Raw genomic sequence first — 22,682 nt, 5'->3', positions numbered from 1 at the left:
ACCAAACGGGACATGTATCCCACTACCGTATCTTCAAAATTATGTGTGTATATATATATATATATATATATGTTGTGTGTGCTTATGTGCGGATATGTGAAACTTATTACAGGTTTTCTGAAGAATAATACTTTTTCTCAAATAACTTTTTTTGTTTTCTCTCACTACTTGATCATAGGCAACGAGACCTAATAAATGAAAGTAAAAGCTTTTTCTATACAAGGAAAGGAAAAAATAAAATAAAATATACTTAATCCTTTGCATTAGTACGAATCAAAAATATCAAAATTATAAGACCGGTCATCAAATTGGGCACAAGAAGAAAAATTGATATGGATAAAATATGTTAGAATTTTCTTTGTAAAATTTTACAATCAGTGAGAACACATTTTTTGAAAGGATGTCCATCGGAAGCCTAGAGTTTTCAGAGCGCGGTGATTTTTCGGAGCACCTATTTCACTTTCGGACTTGGTTTCTATCGCTTTTGAAAATTTAAGACGCCAACAAGGTTTTTCATTATTTTACAAGGTTTTAGATAGACTCAGATCATCGCTTTTGAATAATATTTTATTGAGTTTATTTAATTAATCGAATAGAGATTTATTTAATATTTATTTATTATTAGGAGTCCGGGTGATCTCTAGGTGGAACTGAGGATGTATCTATTTTTTTTAACCAAGCAATAAAATATTATTTAATCTTTTCACAATCCCTAGGAGGTCGATCCTTTTGAAGTGATTATCTCATTTTCTCTCACTTTTTCTATGATAAAACCCTAAGGTATTATCATTTGGTATCAGAGTTGCGATCCTCGGTATTCTCGTTGTAGTGTTGACGTAACTATCATTATCTCAAAAAAAAAAAAAAATACAGATATGTGAGAGGATGAAGAAGGTCAACTATCGTCCTTTCTAGTAGTGATCCACACAGTATTGGCTATGAAGATACTCCTCAAATCATTGCCCAAATCTCTTCCTCGTGTGCATCACGCAATCAAGAAGGGGCTGCCCCTTTTTGCTATCCAAACGTTCCAAATAGGGGTTGCAATATGAGGAAGAGAGGGAGATAGGAGAATAGGAGATAGCAGCTCATGGCCCTTTGGTTCTTTCGTATTTACAGATGCCTCCTATCAACTTAACCCTAATGGATCCTACCATATTGGGTACTAGAATTTATCCAATTATTCAAGCCTTTAGACTAGTAGATCTCTACCCAATAATCTTTTGTTGGCTTATTTGATCTCATACATATGATCAAATAATTTAGAGGCTTATTTGATATCTAATAAGATATCTCATATCCGAATCTTTACTCATCGTAACACCTACCATATGTGTGTGACCCTCTAGGCTCAATATCAAGTTGGCCATGAGTTATACCTATCAAAACTTCTTCTGGCTCAATGAATTATTATCTTTATAATAATTCACTCGACTTATCTCCTGCAAACGTATTAGGCCGCTACGCCACAATCCCTAAACGATACACGAGAATCCAATCCATTGACCTATATATCATCAGTTTCCGTATATCTATAGTCTCTCAACCATCTAATATCCCAAAGATCGTATACCGAGCATGGTGCTGTTAGACCCATACAGTTTCTACTCGAGTCTCGTTCTAATTGGATTCTTCCGGAGAACTCTTTATCTCTCAATCCGAATGATCCGAATGATCCTGGTTAAGAATTTATCTGAGCAAGAACATATAGGAGTCAACGAGAGTGATGTTTGCGCCCAGCTCGTTGGCGGCGCTCGCGGGCTTGTCTAAGCCGGTGAAGTAGAAGTCATCTGCCGTGACATTCTTAGCTTTCTTGCAGGCGAATCCGTTCACAAACACTGCAGCGTGCACGATGAACAGGCTTTAGCAACTTGAGCAAGTACACACACGAGGACCTAGCTAGCTACGAGGATAACCATGCCTTCCGTTGGAGTCGTAGTCAGCAACGCAAAAGTCTTGGAGAGGACTCGGATCAAATGCCGATGCATGAGAGGAAGCCAGGGCAAGAAGAGCGGCAATGAGGATGATCCTAGCAGCCATCTGCACTCTCTTCGAACAAGCAAGATGAAACGATGCAAGTTTCTTTGTGACTGGCTTCGGGAATCGGGATGTATATATAGAAGCCCCCGAGATAGTGTTCAATCGTGAACTGGTTGATAGAGTATGTGTTCCGCACGGCAGTGTGCTGACTAATTCAGCCGATGACGACCTTTGACTGCCAATGACAAGTCCCTCAGTTCCAACCTGGATTTGCCACTAACCTTAGGTTCATGAAAGTTTTGGTTGGACTATATGTCATTTTGGAGAATCCAACATCAACCCTTCTTGACATCTTTATGTCTTGGTAGCAACGACCGGTTAATACCCAATTGACACAGCTAAAGACACACAGAGAATCAACCCGACGAAATAAATATAAGCCAATGCTTCTATACTACCATGTAATCGTGGCATCATAATTTCTTTTGGCTACTAAGACGAGGATATGAGGAAGAAGTTGAGAGCAATTTGTCTTGCATTATTTTATGCGCAAAACTCCACTGCGGCAGCCGATGTAAGAAATGCAATTAGCATGATGTTATATATCTCATCTACTCTCACTTTCAAATGTGGCGGAAGAAAGAACAATGACGAAGGACCGATGGAGTTTGTGGGGTGTTCAAATACAATGGCTTGAAAAATTGGTTCCTACGTAAAGAATGCTGAACAAATTTGGCCTGTGAGTGAGTCGATAGAGCAAACACGCATGCAATGTTGAACATGTTTGTACTGTGCTATCCCTTCTGATCATACAAGCCACATCTCTAATATGTGGCATTTGCCTGGACTTGTCATGTTCTTGACATTGTAACATTTTGACACAATTAACCGGTCCCATAATGTAATACTTTGATGCGGATGCAGATGATCGTATGCGATGTTCAAGCTCTTGCAGCTCAGTTCTTTTATCTGATTGTTTGATAAACGTTATACACTTTCAACGCCGATCTCATCCTAATAAACAAAAAGAACTCTGCGTATTAGATCTTGGTTAAACAGTTGCACAAGGCATACAAGTCAACGATTGAGTTGACGTGCATGAACAACGTGTGTTGAGGCTGACACCGAGTTCAACTTCGACGACATGAATCCCGAGTTCTAAGTATATTAGCTGTGGGAGTCGCACGTACGTCATCAGATAAGCACCGAGAAAAAGCTTCAGAAAAAAAAGTCTATACAGAATAAAACACAAACAAAACTGTTGATTAATAGTGTCGGAGTTCCTTATCGACATCAGTCCAACGTCAGACTATAAATCTTTAAATATCAAAATTGCTGATGAATAATGTTGGAGTACCATATCGACGTCAATCCAATATCAAGTTGAAGGTTTCAGCAATCAGTAACACGTATGACTGGATGTTGATGTTAATACTCGATGGTTTGACCAAACTATCATGATGATAGAGTAATCATCCTCTAACTACAAAAAAATTCATCTTCTTTTTTTCTTGTTGACCCATTAGTCCAAAAATATTTTAGATAATTTATCAAAAAATATTTAAATCATTTTATTTAAATATTTTTACCCAGAGATGCTCCTTTTATTTAAATCCTCAACAACGTACTTCACTAAATCATTAATAGGTTTGGCTCAATCGGAATGACTTGATTAGGGTTAAGTTGATTTGGGTCGGATCTCTTCCGTAAACCCGATGAACCATCTCCACCTCTTCCTCTTCTCACTCTATAATCTCTCAATCGACCCAAAGGCTTCCTCCTCCTCTAACGCCATCTCCTACTCTACCTCTACCCCCTCCTCCTCTCACTCTATCTCCACGACCGTCTTGTTCTCTCATTTTGTCTTAAAAAATATATATATATATTAATTTTAAATTAGTTTCATTTTGAGTGTTACTAGGTCAAATATTAGTTTTTTTTTTCTTTATGAAAACGGAAAAAAAAAAGGAGAGAAATACGTATTCACTTGTAGTTGGTAGGTTGGACTGAATCTTTACCACAATTTTGTCTGTCTGATGTTGGAGTCCGGCTAGTCCCTACTAATTAAGTTCTCGGCCGTCATCCGGATGGCCGTCGACAACGATACTTTGACTAAGGGTACTCTAATTATTAGGTGACGAGAGCCAGGATGTACAGACCAATTCTGACAAGCATGAGAGGCCCGTAAGTGAGAGAGAGGTGGCGGAACGCGCGGAAAGGAATTTGGCCGGCCAAGTGATGCATGCATCCGATGATGGGCAGCCTCCACGGACCAGGGGGAGGTCGCGGGTATTGGGATTCGGACTTGCTGAATTCTTTCTTGATGAAGATGATCGAGAAGAGCATGGTGGCTACTACCATGGCGATGGAAGCCAAGAGAAGATGCTCCATGGAAATTGACGCAAAAAGAAACTTGGCTATTGGCTTGTACGTTGGCCTTCGCCCGAAGCTCTAATATATATAGATGTAGGCTTATGTTTGGCAGGCAACCTCCACGTGCGGCACGTGCATGTGCTGAATGAGACAGCAGGGTCAATTAATCCACTACATGTTGATAAGGAAGGAGTTATTGTGATAGCTCAAGTAAAAAAAAATATAGATTAACCTCTCTTTAGAGGGATAGTAAATTTATTTAAAAATAAACTCTAATAGGAGATATAGCCTAGAATTCTTGGTTCTTTCTTTTTTTTGAACAAATAAAGAAAGGAAAAGAATATATATATATATATATATATATATATATATATATATATATATATATATATATATATATATATATATATATATATATATATATATATATATATGCCTCATTCACAAATATATTTTGACCCAGCTCCCATGTTATGTCACTAACAAAAACTTAATAAAGATTTTATCCTTTCATTACTTTGTTTTGGTAGTTATAGAATGAATTCTATAAATAATACTTTTCACCACTATGATTGTGCCTAAATAATCCCATTGTTTAACTTCTAATATATTGTTTACCTTATTGATCATTTCTCGAGAGGGTAAATTTTTCTCCATAAAATAAATATACTTCTTTCTATAATATACGCGATGATCGCTTGTATTCATTTTATTGTGCACACATATACTCAATTAGTCAATTCATAGTTTAGCTGATTCGGTATTGTCTATCTCATTTTGATAAATTGATTTATTAGTTTTATTCGACTTTAGTGATTTAACTTAGTTTTATTGTTTAAATACTAGACCATCCGAGTAAAAATATATCAGCTTTACTTTAATACCATTTTAGTAAATGTGACAAGTACTAATATAAAATTTTATTTACTATCCACATCTTTTAATTTAAATCACATATATAAAGATTATGATTTTGATTTTTTTTCTCGAAAGAGAAAGGATATACAATAACATCAATCTAATATTTGTATAACAAAGCAAAATAATTATATGTCATCCTTATCCTTGAACGACGTGTCGAGAATGATTCATTGTACTACATCATTTGCTAGATCATGTAGATCTACATTAAAATAGAATGATTACTTCTACTATGTATTGTCCTTTGCATACGTTGGATGACGTGCTGAGGTTGTTTATATCCTACAAAGAGAAAAAGGAGCAATTGCAAACCTTCGAAGGTGGACCATAACACACTGATGAAAAAGGTAGAAGTGGATTAGAAACACTTATTTTAATGCCAGTCATTCTACAACTATATGATCTTAACATTTAGTGGTCAAGGCGGATTCACTACCGCAGCTTGTTGCCATCAGTCATTATCGACTAAACTGGTCAGCATCTTAACGTGAAGAATACATGCACTATCGACTAATTCACCAAATAGCCTTCTAAAGCTGGCCACTCTCAAATCATATTGCTCGTTCGAATCTTAATTTACGACAACTCTCGAAAGAGAGTGCAGATCTGTTCCGAGTCCTCTCCAATACTTTTGCGTCGCTGACTGCGACTCCAATGGTAGGCATGGTTATCCTCGTAGCTAGCTACGTCTTTGTGTGTGTACTTGGCGAACGAGGAATGTTAGTGCACAAGCAACTCGTGCATACATAAGAGGTTAGAACCGTGCAGGTCCAGGTTTCTGAACCATGCATGCTGTCGGGAAGAAATATGTTAGTGCGGAATAATTCTTTTTCCTCCTTGTGTATCAAAATAGGTTCCTCATCAAAATACCAACTTGATATCAAAATGCTAAATCAATCAGCATAGCATAAACAATAGAACAATAAATCAATCACACAGTCAGACCAAATCTTTTTAACGTGGAAAACCCAATGTGGGAAAAACTACGGGACCGCAGTCCACCTCAAACTTCCACTAACAATAATAATGATAACATGTTTACAGTATGTCTTCTCTAGAATAACTAGAGGATCATAATAACATCAAGATCATAGATCTTGGCTCAAGAATAGCATATCTTCATCACATATGATGGATCTCCTCAAAAGAGAATTCTAGGTCTCACGGAGTGGATATCGTAGGAAAGTACCTTAGAGAGGGTAAACTGTAGATCAACACCGTTATGATTGTAGAGTTTGTTGCAAGGATTCTCCACATAAAATTTGGGCCGAAACTGACAACGTTTGGCCACCGATCGTCAAGCAGAAAAACTCAGAAACCTTACTTTCTCTCTCTATTCCTCTCTCCTCTTTTTTCTCAGCACGCTCATACTCTAATTTTACCCTAATTTCGTTCTCTCTAATCTCCAATTAGTTGATTTGGGCTTATGACCCAAATTGTCCAAGCCCACATATGGACTGGACCCAACAATTCTCCCCATCCAGCTCATATGGTGGGCTGTACTAAGCCCGCTCTTCGCCTACATGCTTCAAGCTTCTCCTTAGGCAAAGACTTTGTCAACATATCTGAACCATTATCATTGGTATGCACATTTTCCAACTGTAATTCTTTCATCTCAAGCACATCACGAATCTAGTGATATCTCACATTAATATGCTTGGATCTAGAATGGTACGTTGAATTCTTGGAGAGGTGAATAGCGCTCTGACTGTCACAGTAAACAGTATATCCTTCATGTTTCAAGCCCAATTCCTGTAGAAACTTTTCCATCCATAAAGCTTCCTTGCAGGCTTCAGTAACTGCTATGTATTCTGCTTCTGTGGTTGATAGAGTAACACACTTCTGTAACTTAGACTGCCAAGAGACTGCTCCTCCTGCAAATGTCATCAAGAATCCCGAAGTGGACTTCTTGGAATCAGTATCACCTGCCATGTCTGCATCTGTGTACCCTTCTAACACAGGTTCATCATCACCAAAACATAAACACAACCTGAAAGTACCTCTTAGATATCTTAATATCCATTTCACTACTGCCCAATGTTCCTTTTTAGGATTTGAGAGAAATCGACTAATAACTCCAACTGCATGAGCTATATCTGGCCTAGTACAAACCATAGCATACATCAAACTGCCTACTGCAGATGAGTAAGGCACTCTAGATATTTCTTCTTTTTTTTTCTCACTTGTAGGACATTGTTTTGAACTCAGCTTGAAATGACTTGCAAGTGGAGAACAAACTGCTTTGGCTTTACTCATGTTGAATCTTTCAAGAACCTTTTTAATGTAAGTCTCCTGAGATAGCCAAATCTTCCTTTTCTTCCTATCACGAAGAATCTTCATGCCAAGTATTTGTCTCACCGATCCTAAGTCTTTCATGGCAAAAGACTTACTTAGCTCTCTTTTAAGCTTTTTAATTTTTCCAACATCATGGCCAACAATCAACATATCATCAACATATAGCAGTAAAATAATAAAATCATCATCTGAAAATTTCTTCATAAACACACAATGATCAGATGTGGTTCAATCATACCCTTGGCTCATCATAAAGGAATCAAACTTCTTGTACCATTGTCTAGGTGCCTATTTGAGTCCATATAAGCTTTTCCTAAGCTTACATACCAGATTTTCTTTTCCCTTGACTTTGAAACCTTTTGGTTGCTCCATGTAAATTTCTTCTTCTAAGTCACCATGAAGAAATGCTGTTTTTACATCAAGTTGCTCAACTTCTAAATTCAAGTGGGCAGCCAAACCAAGAACAACTCGGATAGAGGACATTTTCACAACCGGAGAAAATATTTCTTCAAAGTCAATACCTTTCTTATGACTGAATCATTTCACAACTAGTCGTGCCTTGTATCTTTGTTGTGAGCTATTATTTTCAGTCTTCAATTTATAAACCCACTTATTCTTGAGAGCTTTCTTCTCTTTCGGCAGCTTTACCAAGTCATAGGTGTGGTTCTCAAGCAAGGATCTCATCTCTTCTTGCATGGCTTTAACACACTCACTCTTATTCTCATGTAGAATAGCTTCTTGGTAAGTTTCTGGCTCTCCCCCGTCAGTAAGCATAACATACTCATGTGGAGGATATCTGGTAGAGGGTTGTCGCTCTCTAGTGGATCTTCTCAATGGAATCTCAACTAGTGGTGGAGGTGCCTGTTCAGTTGGTTCAGCATCATCAATTGTAGGTGTATCATCACTAGTATTCTCATCACAATCTTCTTGTTCATCTCCCCCATGATCATCATGAACTACAGGTGAAGGAACTGGACCCAAACTCCAAGGAATATAAACAGAGGTTTCTGGCTTCTCAACATTATCACCATCATCAAACAATTGGTCTTCAAGAAACACAACATCTCTGCTTCTAATAATCTTCTTGTTCACTGGATCCGATAATCTGTACCCAAACTCTTCATGACCATATCCCAAGAAGATACATGCTTTTGCCTTATTATCAAGCTTGGACCTCTCATCTTTGGGAATATGAACAAATGCTTTACACCCAAAGACTCTCAAATGATTATAAGATATATATTTTCCTCTCCATACTCTCTCTGGAACATCACCTTGCAGAGGAACTGATGGAGAAAGATTTATCAGGTCAACTGTAGTTCTCATAGCCTCCCCCCAAAATGACTTTGGTAACTTGGCGTGGGAAAGCATACACCTAATCCTTTCTTCAATGGTTCTATTCATCCTTTCTGCCACACCGTTCTGCTGAGGAGTTTTAGGAACTGTTTTCTCAAGCCTGATACCATGAAACCTGCAATAATTCTCAAAAGGACCCCTATACTGGCCACCATTATCTGATCGAACACACTTTAGCTTTATGCCAGTTTCTCTTTCAACATTGACATGAAACTCCTTGAAAGCATCGAGTACCTGGTCTTTAGATTTCAAAGCAAAAGCCGACACTTTTCTAGAATGGTCATCAATAAAAGTAACAAAATAAAGAGCACCTCTAAGAGTTCTAATTTGCATAATACAAACATCAGTATGAATTATATCAATAACATCAGATCTTCTAGATGATGGATATGTCTAAAATGCAACTCTATGTGTTTTTCCAGCTAAGCAATAATCACAAGATTTAAGAGATGTACCTTGCAACTCTGGTAAGAACTGCTTTCTAGCAAGAGTTTGAAGTCCCTTCTCGCTGATATGTCTAAGCCTCTTATGCCAAAGATCTATACTTTCACCTTTTCGAATTGCATTAATCTCTCCTTTGTTTAGCTTAGCTTCCATGACATAAAAAGAGTTAATCTTCTTTCCTTTTGCCACAATTAGAGAACCTTTAGTGAGTTTCCATTTACTTTCACCAAAATAATGTGCAAAGCCCTCATCATCAAGTCTACCTATAGATATCAAGTTAAGACGAATATCTGGAACATGCCTTACATCTTTGAGTATTAATTTGCTCCCAATACTGGTCTCCAAGCAAATATCTCCAATACCCACAATCTTAGATATACCATTGTTTTCCATTCTAACATTACCAAAATCACCAACAGTGTAAGATCTAAAGAAATCACCATGAGAAGTAACATGAAATGAAGCACCAGAGTCAATTACCCAGTTACTGTCCTGAACTACAAGACTGACACAACCTTCATCACAAACAATAGTGATATTACCTTCAGCAGCAACTGTATTGGTCTCTTTTTCATTTTTCTCCATTTCATTCTGTTCTTGCTTCTAAAACCTATTACCTTCATTTCATTCTGAAAACATTTGATATCTCTTCTAGACTTGGATCTTCCTCTATAACCATATGGATTTCTGCTATAACTTCTTCCACGTCTTTCTTGTTTTTCAGTAACAAATGCACCAGAAGAAGATTCACCCTGTTCTTTCCTTCTTGCATCTTCATTTAGCAAACTGTCTTTAACCATATCTATGGTTAGAGTCTCCTCTGGCGTGGAGTTACAAATAGTCACCACATACTTTTCCCAACTTTCTGGTAAAGAGCTGAGAAGTAATAATCCCTGCATCTCATCATCTATATTCATTTTCATAGCAACCAACTTGTTTGCAAGACTCTGAAATAGGCTTATGTGCTCAACAATGTTACCACCATCTTTATACTTCAAATTTACAAGCCTTCTGAGGAGAGAAATTCTATTTCCCACTGTCTTTTTCGTAAAGAGATTTTCTAACCTTTGTCAAACAACATCAGCTCTGATTTCATCTGAAATATGCTCATGCAAGTTTATATCCATCCATCTTCTAATATAGGCAATAGCTTTTCTATGTTGAACTTCCCATTCTTCATCGTCCATAGTAGAAGGTTTATCTTTAACCTTGATAAGCTTATATAAATATTTGCAATAGAGCAAATTTTCCATCAGACGCCTCCAAGTGGAATAATTTGATGAGTTCAATTTAATCATACCATCTGACTCCATTTCAATCACACAAGAAAACTAGCACCAAACAACCTGGCTTTGATACCACTTGTTGGGAAGAAACCTGTTAATGCGGAATAATTCTTTTCCCTCTTTGTGTATCAAAATAGGTTCCTCATCAAAATACCAACTTGATATCAAAATGCTAAATCAATCAGCATAAATCAATCAGCACAGCATAAACAATAGAGCAATAAATCAATCACACAGTGAGACCAAATCTTTTTAACGTGGAAAACCCAATGTGGGAAAAACCACGGGACCCCAGTCCACCTCAAACTTCCACTATCAATAATAATGATAACAGGTTTACATAGGTCTTCTCTAGAATAACTAGAGAATCAGAATAACATCAAGATCATAGATCTTGGCTCAAGAATAAGAATAACATCAAGATCATAGATCTTGGCTCAAGAATAGTATATCTTGATCAGGATTTCCTCAAAAGAGAATTCTAAGTCTCACAGAGTGAATATCGTAAGAAAGTACCTTAGAGAGGGTAAACTGTAGATCAACACCGTTAGGATTGTAGAGTTTGCTGCAAGGATTCTCTACATAAAATTTGGGCCGAAACTGATAATGTTTGGCCACCGATCGTCAAGCAGAAAAACTCAGAAATTTTACTTTCTCTCTCTATTCCTCCCGTACGCTCATACTAATCTCACGCTAATTTTGTTCTCTCTAATCTCTAATTAGTTGATTTGGGCTTATGACCCAAATTGTCCAAGTCTACGTATGGATTGGACCAACACCTGCTTGGCCAAGAGAAATTTCTTGGCAACTGGGCCATGCGGCAAAATCAAAAGGGTGGTCAGCAGTCGCCTGAGAATTCTGAAAGCCTCGGTCTGTACATCCTGGCTCTCGTCACCTAATAATTAGAGTACCCTTAGTGAAAGTATCGTTGTCGACGGCCATCCGGATGACGGCCGAGAACTTAATTAGTAGGGAGTAACCGGACTCCAACATCAGACAGACAAAATTGTGGTAAAGATTCAGTCCAACCTACCAACTACAAGTGAATACGTATTTCTCACCCTTTTTTTTTCGTTTTCATAAAGAAAAAAAAACTAATATTTGACCTAGTAACACTCAAAATGAAACTAATTTAAAATTAATATATATATTTTTTTTAAGACAAAGTGAGAGAACAAGACGGTGGTGGAGATAAAGTAAGAGGAGGAAGGGGTAGAGGTAGAGTAGGAGATGGCGTTAGAGGAGGAGGAAGCCTTTGGGTCGATTGAGAGATTATAGAGTGAGAAGAGGAAGAGGTGGAGATGGTTCATCGGTTTACGGAAGAGATCCGACCCAAATCAATTTAACCCTAATCAAGTCATTCCGATTGAGCCAAACCTATTAATGATTTAGTGAAGTACGTTATTGAGGATTTAAATAAAAGGAGCATCTCTGGGTAAAAATATTTAAATAAAAGGATTTAAATATTTTTTGATAAATTATCTAAAATATTTTTGGACTAATGGGTCCAAAAAAAAAAAGATGAATTTTTTTGTAGTTAGAGGATGATTACTCTATCATCATGATAGTTTGGTCAAACCATCGAGTATTAACATCAACATCCAGTCATACGTGTTACTGATTGCTGAAACCTTCAACTTGATATTGGATTGACGTCGATATGGTACTCCAACATTATTCATCAGCAATTTTGATATTTAAAGATTTATAGTCTGACGTTGGACTGATGTCGATAAGGAACTCCGACACTATTAATCAACAGTTTTGTTTGTGTTTTATTCTGTATAGACTTTTTTTTCTGAAGCTTTTTCTCGGTGCTTATCTGATGACGTACGTGCGACTCCCACAGCTAATATACTTAGAACTCGGGATTCATGTCGTCGAAGTTGAACTCGGTGTCAGCCTCAACACACGTTGTTCATGCACGTCAACTCAATCGTTGACTTGTATGCCTTGTGCAACTGTTTAACCAAGATCTAATACGGAGAGTTCTTTTTGTTTATTAGGATGAGATCGGCGTTGAAAGTGTATAACGTTTATCAAACAATCAGATAAAGAACTGAGCTGCGAGAGCTTGAATATTGCATAACGATCGTTAAGAAAATCAGATTTACGTGGTTCGATCAATTGACCTATATCCACAGAAGACGAAGGAGCAAAATTCTTACTATAAAAGAGATAATTATAAATATCTTAGAAAAATATTCATAAGCCATAAAAACATATGAGACTACTAAACAAGAAAAACTATAAGCTCAAACTATTTTAACTAAGTGTTGACTTAATAGTAAGTAAACCTAAAACAAACAATTAGATTTTTCTTATAGTGCTTCTGGCTTCAAAGCACTATAAGAAAACCCAAAGCATGCCCTTATTTATTGTTCCAATAGAAAATAACAAGCTTGATTAGAATTCTTATTTTTCATTTTATCTAATTATACCTATTAAAATAAATCCTATCACTCGGACGCATCAAATTAGAATACGTTTGAGCAGAAAGAAAGAAAGGGCTCAAATTAGAATAAGATGTCAGATCATTTAAGCTTTCTTGTTTTGTCTCTTTAATGAAAGAAGCAACGAAAATTTCCATGCAGAAGCACGTCGAAGAAGTTTCAGAATTCAAGTTCCTTTCTCAACAAGTAAACAAGGAGTCAAAGGCATTCCATTCGGCTGCCGCAGTGGAGTTCAGCGCAGAAAATAAAGCAAGACAAATTGGTCTCATCTTCTTCCTCATACCCTCGATTATGATGCCACGATTGCATACTAAAGTTTGGTAGCATAGAAGCATTGGGTTGGCTCAAAAAATAGGTTGGTTCTTTGACTACCATCGATCTTCTTTGACACGGAAATGATCAACCGCACACCATTTTGACAATGGATTTCATATGTTTTCAAGACACCACCACATACTAACATCACAAAGACAAACGACATTACTAACCTAACCTTAAGCTTTATAAAACTAGCATTGTCTGTTTCTATCAGTTACTAATTCACACGTAAATAACTCATAGAATTATTTATGTACATCTCATTTCTTGACGCCATTGTGTTAAACCCCATCACGACTTCCATCTATCTTCCTTGCTCTTTCTTTTATTACAGTGCAAAGAGAGAGTAGATCGTGAGAGATAAGATCATCCCATGCACTTGTTGAATTGACTTGTGTGGCACGGCAACCAAGTGACCAACAAGAAACACAGCGAATTGGCTTCATACCACGAGTTCCATGTTTCTGATGTAAATATATATATATAAATTTATATTCTGGGCTTGTCTCCTCGTGGAGGATGAGAGGTGATCGAAGAAAGAGAGAGGATCTTAACGTGAAGAATGCATGCACTTCCACGCAGAAGCATGCGACGTGGAACGAAGAAAGTCGAGCAAACAAGGGAGTCAGAGCTTAATAAGGCTACCAAGCTGGTGAAGTAGATAGAGTCTGGTGCAGAGGATAAGCAACACAGATTGCTCGCAGCTTCTTGTCCTGATAAGAAAAAACGCCAAATTCACAAACCAACTTACGATGGCAGGATCCCATCCATGCATACTCCCTTCTCGTGGATGCTTCGAAAATGATTTTTGATGGTTTCCTTTTTAGCATTATTTAGTGGTGAAAGCTGATTCAATCTTGCCAGCTTGCCATCAGTCTTTATCAACAAAACTAGTCGGCATCATATCATAACGTGGGGAATACATACACCGTCAACTGGTTAACCAAACCCAAGTGTTCGTGGTGGTAGCCTTCTATATATATGCATCCCCGCTCCTCTAGCTAGCCATTCTCAAACTCATCTTACTCCTTCATTAATCTTTTACGACAGTTGTGGGCAGATAGATGGCTGCTAGGATCATCCTCATTACTGCTCTTCTTGCCCTGGTTTCCTCGCTTGCATGGGCATCTGATCCGAGTCCTCTCCAAGACTTTTGCGTTGCCGACTACGACTCCAATGGTCGGCGTGGTTGTCCTCGTAGCTCGCTAGGTCTTTGTGTATGTACTTGCTCAAGTTGCTAAAGCTTGTTCGTCATGCATGCTGCAGTGTTTGTGAACGGATTCGCCTGCAAGAATCCTAAGGATGCCACGGCGGATGACTTCTACTTCACCGGCTTAGACCAGACCGCAAGCACCGCCAACCGGCTCGGCGCAAACATCACTCTCGTCAACGCGGCCCGACTCCCGGGCCTCAACACCCTTGGCGTCGCCATGTCTCGCATCGACTACGCGCCCTTCGGTCTCAACCCTCCTCACTCGCACCCACACTCGTCGGAGATACTGCATGTGGCGGAAGGGACGCTCTACGCAGGCTTCGTCACGTCCAACAACGAACAGGGCAACCTTCTCTTCGCTAAGAAGCTGAAGAAGGGCGACGCGTTCGTGTTCCCACAGGGCCTCATCCACTTCCAGTTCAATGTCGGGGACACCGACGCGGTGGCGTTCGCTTCTTTTGGCAGCCAGAGCCCTGGCCTCGTCACCGTAGCCAACGCACTGTTCGGATCGCACCCGTCCATCCCCGATTACATTCTTGCCCAGGCCGTCCAACTTGACAAGACCACCGTGGACTGGCTTCAGAAGCAGCAGTGGGTGGACATCGCTCAAGAAGCTTAGGGTGTGGTACCGCTTCTTAAGATGCATACAGGCCAACAAAATACTCACGTATGGTCGAGTCGAGTATGTATATATATATATATATATATGCTTGCATAATAAATGATTGTAATTACTCCAAGTACGTCATGTGTGATTTATGTTATGAATAAACAAGTCTCCTTTAGAAGGAAGGAAGGAGAGACTGCCTGCATCTTCGAGCTAGCAGTAGTATTGCCTTTCGTATCTGATGTGGAGTTGCACACCACTAATGATGTATCTATGAAAGAGCAACGCATTACTGGCTAGAATTTTGGATAAACAGCATGACATCGTTGCATTGCATACACTAGTATCGCCTGTCATATCTGATGTGGAGTTGCACGAGATTAATGATTTTTCTATGGAAGCCAGATTTTTAGATAAACAACATTGCTTGCATGCCCGCAAGTGTGTCCAAAGTGACTCACTCATGTTTGGTAGCAAACTCATGTCTTCTTCTTCTGAGGATATATGCTTAGCTATATTCTCGGCTAAATCTCATCGGGAATCAGGTTGAACAAACACGATCTCGTCTTCATAAACTAAAAAATTTAGTTTTCTTTCTTTATCGTCTAAATGATGATACTTCCATGTTACCAATCGAAACTTGAACTGTTTCTTCCGAGTCACCAAAATTAATCATAGGATTGGGGTTGAAGAGGAGACGAGGAAGATGATGATTTTTTTTTTTTTTTTATGTTCCTTCACTTCAACGTTTTCATCCATCCAAAATATCACAATATCATGCGCTGCATTTCATCCACCTCTCACCTACCTATGCGTTCAATTAACCCCCCTCGTATTCAACATATTTCCAAGAATCACAAGTCCAATTTGAAATATACAACAACATATCATCAACATTGACGCATACTCTCTTTGGAAAACACATCATTGTTCTACGACACCCCCATAAACTCCATCAGTTCTTCTTCCACGTACGTTTGTTCTATTACAACCGTTTGTAGAGAGGGTAGACGCAGAACTATGATCATCCTAATCCAATCCCACTACTTACTTGCATTGACTTGTGTGGCGCGGCCACCTCCTAACCAGCAGTGCCCATTAGCTCCACGGAGATGTGATCTAAGATGAGAGACTCGTGTTTGAGTCTTCGTGAGCACGGAACATTTCCACGAGAGCCACCGATCGATCGATGATAGGTGACGTTAGTCATCCAAGGATCATCCTTCTCATTCGAGCCCAATCATATATTGGTCTTGAATGGTCAATGGCTGGCCGTTTGTGAGAAACGGAGCACCGCTATAAGTGCCACGTAAGGAATCGGTCAAAGTCGTCGTTTTACTTTTGTTGCACTTGGATGAGATGATGAGCTTGCAATGTATACGACCAAAGAAACATGCCAACTACTACTGCATGTGTCTATGCGTCCTGATTCTTGCATCGTCATATTCAACGATACCATGATTTATCATGCTTAATGTGGTAAAAGATGGGGGGGTTCACGAACGCCTTGTTTATGCCCCATAAAATTCGGCAGTCTAATATATCATCTGTCACTATTATCTACTGATTATAATCACTAATAATATTTAGAATGTGTGAATGTTTCCCTCTCTCTCTCTCTCTCTAACCGATAAAAAATTAAAGGGTTATTTACTCTCTACACAGTATTTATTGAAAATAATATTTGAACAAGGAAGAGGTGCCGTCCGACAAGCAGAAGCCCGACAGGCTTCAACTAAATGATCTTAACATTTAGTGGTGAAGGCGGATTCACTATCGCAGCTTGCCATCAGTCATTATCGACTTAACTGGTCAGCATCTTAACGTGAAGAATACATGCACTATCGACTAATTCACCAAATAGCCTTCTATGTATACGTCCCCCCTGCTGACGCTGGCCATTCTCAAATCATATTGCTTGTTCTTATCTTAATTTACGACAGCTCTCGAAAGAGAGTGCAGATGGCTGCTGCTAGGATCATCCTCGTAACTGCTCTTCTTGCCCTGGCTTCCTCTCATGCGTCGGCATCTGTTCCGAGTCCTCTCCAATACTTTTGTGTTGATGACTGCGACTCCAATGGTAGGCATGGTTATCCTCGTAGCTAGCTACTTCTTTGTGTGTGTACTTGGCGAATGAGGAATGTTAGAGCACAAGGAACTCGTGCATACATAAAAGGTTAGAACCGTGCAGGTCCAGGTTTCTGAACCATGCATGATTGGCCAAGAGAAATTTCTTGGCAACTTGGCCACGCGGCAAAATCAAAAGGGTGGTCAGCAGTCACCTGAGAATTCTGAAAGCCTCAGTCTGTACGTCCTGGCTCTCATCACCTAATAATTAGAGTACCCTTGTCAAAATATCGTCGTCGACAGCCATCCGGGATGACGGCCGAGAACTTAATTAGTAGGCACTAGCCGGACTCCAACATAAGACAAAATTGAGGTAAAGATTCAGTCCAACCTACCAACTACAAGTGAATACATATTTCTCTCCTTTTTTTTCGTTTTCATAAAGAAAAAAAGAACTAATATTTGACCTAGTAACACTCAAAATGAAACTAATTTAAAATTAATATATATATATATATATATATATATATATATTTTTTTTAATTTTTAGACAAAGTGAGAGAACAAGACGGTGGTGGTGGAGATAGAGTGGGAGGAGGGGGTTAGAGGTAGAGTAGGAGATGGCGTTAAGAGGAGGAGGAAGCCTTTGGGGAGATTGAGAGATTATAGAGTGAGAAGAGGAAGAGGAGGTGGAGATGGTTCATGCACGTCGTATCGTAGTAATTTTGACAACCGAAAGAAATTTACAGTCAGCTCAATCGTTGACTTATATGCCTTGTGCAACTGTTTAACCGAGATCTAATACAGAGAGTTCTTTTTGTTTATTAGGGATTAGATCGGCGTTGAAAGTGTATAACGTTTATCAAACGATCAGATAAAGAACTGAGCTGGAAGAGCTTGAACGTCGCATACGATCATCTGCATCCGCATCAAAGTATTACTTTCTTCTATGTCTCGATGAGAGCTTGGTGAAAGGCTGAGAAGTTTCCCGGAGATGATCACTAGGTAAGTGGGTGATCCAGTGCAACATGGTCAATGGCTCTATGTGAGTAAATGGCATATCAGCGATCGTTCATAGTCGTTGTTTTACTTGTTGTTGTGATTTGACAAGATGAGAGGTCAGTCTAGATTTCGATGCGATTCAAGCGATAATAATAATAAAACATGCCAAGTACCGATGCCTAAATCCCCTAGTTAATGCCTGGTGACGGTCTCATGTCTTTCTCAAAACCTGGATAGGTTCATTGCATCACAGTCACGTTTGGAAATGATCGAACGTACTGAATTGAATACTTCTTTGAATATTCCACCGTCAACGTCTCATCTGTTGTATTGCCTTCTTATCTTTGTGTTTAGAACGTTTCATCTTATACTCTTTGATATGGCAAAAAATGGTAAACCCCACCCCCGGCGACTTCCCCCGCACGTGGACAGGCGCGGCGCCCCAGGAGGAGCAACGAGGGCGACAGTCTGCGTCCGGACGTTAGCCTCACGGAGCCCGCAGCCCCTTCCGTTGACCCAGCACAGTAGGACGAGACAGAAGTGGGTAGCGGTTGAAGCTCGCCCATACCCTGCGATCCCCCGTTCCCATACGCAACGTCCTCAGCGATGTCGGATGCCATCAGAGATACGGCCCCGACCGACGGGATGGCGCAGCCGAGGATGCCGAGTTCCCCTATAAACGTCCCCAAGCCAGAAGGGAGAGGTAACAGCTAAAATCCCCGAACAACCACCATCGCATCTCTCTAACTTGATCGTCGGAGGGGTCGGGTCGAGCGAACCCGACCATTGTGCAGGTATCGAGCCGAGGTCTCCCGTCCGGGACGAGCCGGCAATCCCCGTTCGGGAAGAGTCGCCGCATCGCCCTGAGTCCGAGACCGCACCCGACCATCGCGCGGGAATCAAGCCGAGGTCTCCCGACCGGGACGTGCCGGCAATCCCCGCTCGGGAAGAGTCGCCGCATCGCCCCGAGTCCGAGGCCGCACCCGACCACCCCGGAGGAGACGAGCACCGCCCCAGGGAGATCCCCGCCATTCGGACCCCCGAACGAGCCGAGACGACCTCCCGGGTCACGGCTAAGAAAAAAGGGTGTTTATACTAAAAAAAGGTGTTTACACTAACACTCTTCACGTTGATTGACGGATACAGCAAGGAAGAGCATATATAGGTATCCGAAAACCAAGAAAATTAATGGGCATTCGCTAAACATCTTGCACCTGAGCGGAAGAACGAAAGAAAGGGCTAAGTCCTTGCCAACCAATGGCTCGCTCGGACCTATCAAATTAGAATACGATATTGTTGATGTTGATAGGAAAATAGGATAGAGATATCAAATAGAGGAAGAGTATGACAAGCTTTCAATCTTCTATATTTCTCTTAAGAAAAATACTTTTACAATTTCAAAAAAACTCTCTTACCCTCATGACCCAAGGGTTTATATAGTCCCCAAAAATATATTATATTAATTGTATTCAAGATGAATCATTCTCTTTCAAGAAACCCTTTCAAGAATCAATAACCAATTTGACTTATCCTTCTATAGACTTTTAATCCATTTTTTCTTCTTGATGTAATGATTCTTCCACTTGATGCAATGAACATTTTTATGCCTCTTGAACAAGTTTAATTCCAACATTCTCCCCCCTTAAACTTGTTCCATCTAGCATGCCAAGTTTTTCTTCGAAGTTGTTGAATATATACTTCTTCAAGAACTCCATTAAGAAATACTGATTTGACATCCATTTGTAAAATCTTCCATTTCATTTGAGTTGCTAGAGAGATAAGTAATCTTATTGTCTCCAATCGAGCAACTGGCGCAAATATTTCTTCATAGTCAATCCCATATTGTTGTTTATATCCCTTTGCAATCAGTCTGGTCTTGTATTTCTCCATCTCTCCTTTTGCATTTCTTTTTGTTTTGAAGATCCACTTAACACCGATAGCTTGATGGTCTTCTGGAAGTGTAGTAAGCACCCATGTATTATTTTTGTTAATGGCATGAATTTCTTCATTCATATCTTGTCGCCATTTTTCATCTCTATAAGCTTCTTCAAAGGTTAATGGATCATATCTTGCAAAAAGACAAAATAAAGAAAGTTCATCATTGTTAGTATCAATCATTCGAGTCACATCATATAGGTCCTGAATCGGTCTTGTCCTTCTTATAATTGGACTTCTTGAATCATGTAACCTAGCTGATCTAGGTGATAATTCCGGCACAGCCACTTCGGTGCTTGCTTGTATTATATCATCTTCTTCTAAAGCTACAGCTTTCTTATGCTGCTCATCACTTTTCCAGTTCCAAATCTGTTGTTTATCAAACTCAACATCTCTTGACATCACAACTTTATTTGTGATAGGATTGTAGAGTTTGTAACCACTAGAATTCTCTGGATAACCTAACAAAATATATTTCTGGCTTTTATCCTCCAATTTCGTTCTCTTTTCTTCTGGTACCTTGGCAACTGCAACACTTCTAAAAATCATTTAGATGGAGGATAAAAGCAACAATCCTATCAAATTAGAATACGATATCAGATGGTTTTCGTTTACTTAAATTACTTGACGTTTACGCACAAGAAAGAAAGGGCTCAAATTAGAATATGATATCCGATCGTTTTCGCGTTTCAATCATTTAAGCTTTCTTGTTTTGTCTCTTTAATGACAGAAGGAACTAAAATTTCCATGCAGTAGCATACGTTGAAGAAGTTTCAGTATTCAAAGTTCCTTGGTCGACAAGTGAACAAGGAGTCCAGGCATTCGGCTGCCGCAGTTGAGTTTAGCGCATAAAATGAAGCAAGACAAATTGCTCTCAACTTCTTCCTCGTATCCTCAGTTATGATTCCACGATTACATACTAAAGTTTGGTAGCGTAGAAGCATTGGCTGATAAAATTTCATTGGCTACTAACTGGTCATTGCAACCAATATAAAAAGATGTCAAGAACGTGATACTGATGGGGCAGAAGGGTCGATGTTGGATGCACCAAAATGACATATTATCCAACCAAAACTTTCATGAACCTGAGGTTAGTGGTAGATCTAGGTTGGAACTGAGGGAGTTGTCATTGGCAGTCGAGGTCGTCATCAGCTGAATTAGTCAGCACACTGCCGTGTAGAATACATACTCTATCGACCGGTTCACAATTGAACACTACCTCGGGGCCTTCTATATATACATCTCGATTCCTGAGGCCAGTCACAAAGAAACTTGCATCATTTCATCTTGCTTGTTCGAAGAGAGTGCAGATGGCTGCTAGGATCACCCTCATCGCTGCTCTTCTTGCCCTGGCTTCCTCTCATGCATTGGCATTTGATCCGAGTCCTCTCCAAGACTTTTGCGTTGCTGACTACGACTCCAACGGTAGGCATCGTTATCCTCGTAGCTAGCTAGCTAGGTCCTCGTGCGTGTGTGTGCTTGCTCGAGTTGCTAAAGCCTGTTCATCGTGCATGCTGCAGTGTTTGTGAACGGATTCGCCTGCAAGAAAGCTAAGGATGTCACGGCAGATGACTTCTACTTCACCGGCTTAGACAAGCCCGCGAGCACCGCCAACGAGCTGGGCGCAAACATCACTCTCGTCAACGTGGAACGACTCCCAGGCCTCAACTCCCTTGGCGTCGCCATGTCTCGCATCGACTACGCGCCCTTCGGTCTCAACCCTCCTCACTCGCATCCACGATCGTCGGAGATACTGCACGTGGCGGAAGGAACGCTCTACGCCGGCTTCGTCACCTCCAACACGGAAAACGGCAACCTTCTCTTCGCTAAGAAGCTGAAGAAGGGCGACGCGTTTGTGTTCCCCAGGGGACTCATACACTTCCAGTTCAACATCGGGGACACCGATGCGGTGGCGTTCGCTACCTTTGGCAGCCAGAGCCCGGGTCTCGTCACCACCGCCAACGCACTGTTCGGATCGAAGCCGCCCATCCCTGATTACATTCTTGCCCAGGCCGTGCAGCTTAGCAAGACGACCGTGGGCTGGCTTCAGCAGCAGCAGTGGTTGGACATCGCTCAAGAATATGGACAACGCTTAGTACAAGCCAATTAAGATACTCTTAGATGCTGTGGTTGGACATCGCTCAAGAATATATTCTATAATACATTAATGACGTCATGAGGTTTACCTCGTGCATGGTTTATTCTATAATAAAAATAAAGCTTGTGGTATTAGTGAATCTTCCTACGCATGCTTTGTTTTCTTTCGGAAAAGGAAATATATTGATTTTAAATTAATAAAAAAAGATATTCTGCTCGTGAATATAAATAAATAATATCGAATCACGTGACTTTGCAATATATCTATCTTTTAATATAAAATTCCATTTAGAAGAACCTGAGCTTATGCGTCAATCTATCCAAGTGGAATGTCC

General features: G+C 39.9%; 2 protein-coding genes across 4 annotated transcripts; both read left to right on the top strand.

The window, feature by feature from the left end:
• Nucleotides 1-14,368: 14,368 nt before the first annotated feature.
• Nucleotides 14,369-15,451, top strand: LOC135581204 (putative germin-like protein 2-1). Of its 3 annotated transcripts, none has more exons than XM_065123498.1 (2): nucleotides 14,369-14,605; nucleotides 14,693-15,451. In XM_065123498.1, exons 1-2 carry the CDS (start codon nucleotides 14,491-14,493, stop codon nucleotides 15,256-15,258), a joined length of 681 nt encoding a protein of 226 aa, XP_064979570.1. In that variant the 5' UTR covers nucleotides 14,369-14,490; the 3' UTR covers nucleotides 15,259-15,451. The 3 variants fall into 3 exon arrangements, with proteins under 3 accessions (XP_064979570.1, XP_018674080.2, XP_018674079.2); XM_018818535.2 differs by having other exon boundaries at nucleotides 14,427-14,611; XM_018818534.2 differs by having other exon boundaries at nucleotides 14,428-14,614.
• Nucleotides 15,452-21,506: 6,055 nt separating this feature from the next.
• LOC103999573 (putative germin-like protein 2-1) lies at nucleotides 21,507-22,487 on the top strand. The gene is made up of 2 exons (XM_065127310.1): nucleotides 21,507-21,675; nucleotides 21,771-22,487. Exons 1-2 carry the CDS (start codon nucleotides 21,561-21,563, stop codon nucleotides 22,358-22,360), a joined length of 705 nt encoding a protein of 234 aa, XP_064983382.1. The 5' UTR covers nucleotides 21,507-21,560; the 3' UTR covers nucleotides 22,361-22,487.
• Nucleotides 22,488-22,682: the final 195 nt, after the last annotated feature.

Source organism: Musa acuminata, chromosome BXJ2-9 (assembly GCF_036884655.1).
Source record: "Musa acuminata AAA Group cultivar baxijiao chromosome BXJ2-9, Cavendish_Baxijiao_AAA, whole genome shotgun sequence".
Lineage (NCBI taxonomy): Eukaryota > Viridiplantae > Streptophyta > Magnoliopsida > Zingiberales > Musaceae > Musa > Musa acuminata.
Note: the sequence above shows the minus strand (reverse complement) of the source record. Positions and strands in the feature narration are given on the sequence as shown.

What these genes read in the sequence shown, in the direction of transcription:
- LOC135581204 (XM_018818534.2), top strand. Translation starts at nt 14,491, where the DNA reads ATGGCTGCTAGGATCATCCTCATTACTGCTCTTCTTGCCCTGGTTTCC. An exon ending in CGACTCCAATGGTCGGCGTG is followed by an intron (nt 14,615 to 14,692) that starts GTTGTCCTCGTA and finishes TGCATGCTGCAG; the next exon opens with TGTTTGTGAACGGATTCGCC.
- LOC103999573 (XM_065127310.1), top strand. Translation starts at nt 21,561, where the DNA reads ATGGCTGCTAGGATCACCCTCATCGCTGCTCTTCTTGCCCTGGCTTCC. An exon ending in TGCTGACTACGACTCCAACG is followed by an intron (nt 21,676 to 21,770) that starts GTAGGCATCGTT and finishes TGCATGCTGCAG; the next exon opens with TGTTTGTGAACGGATTCGCC.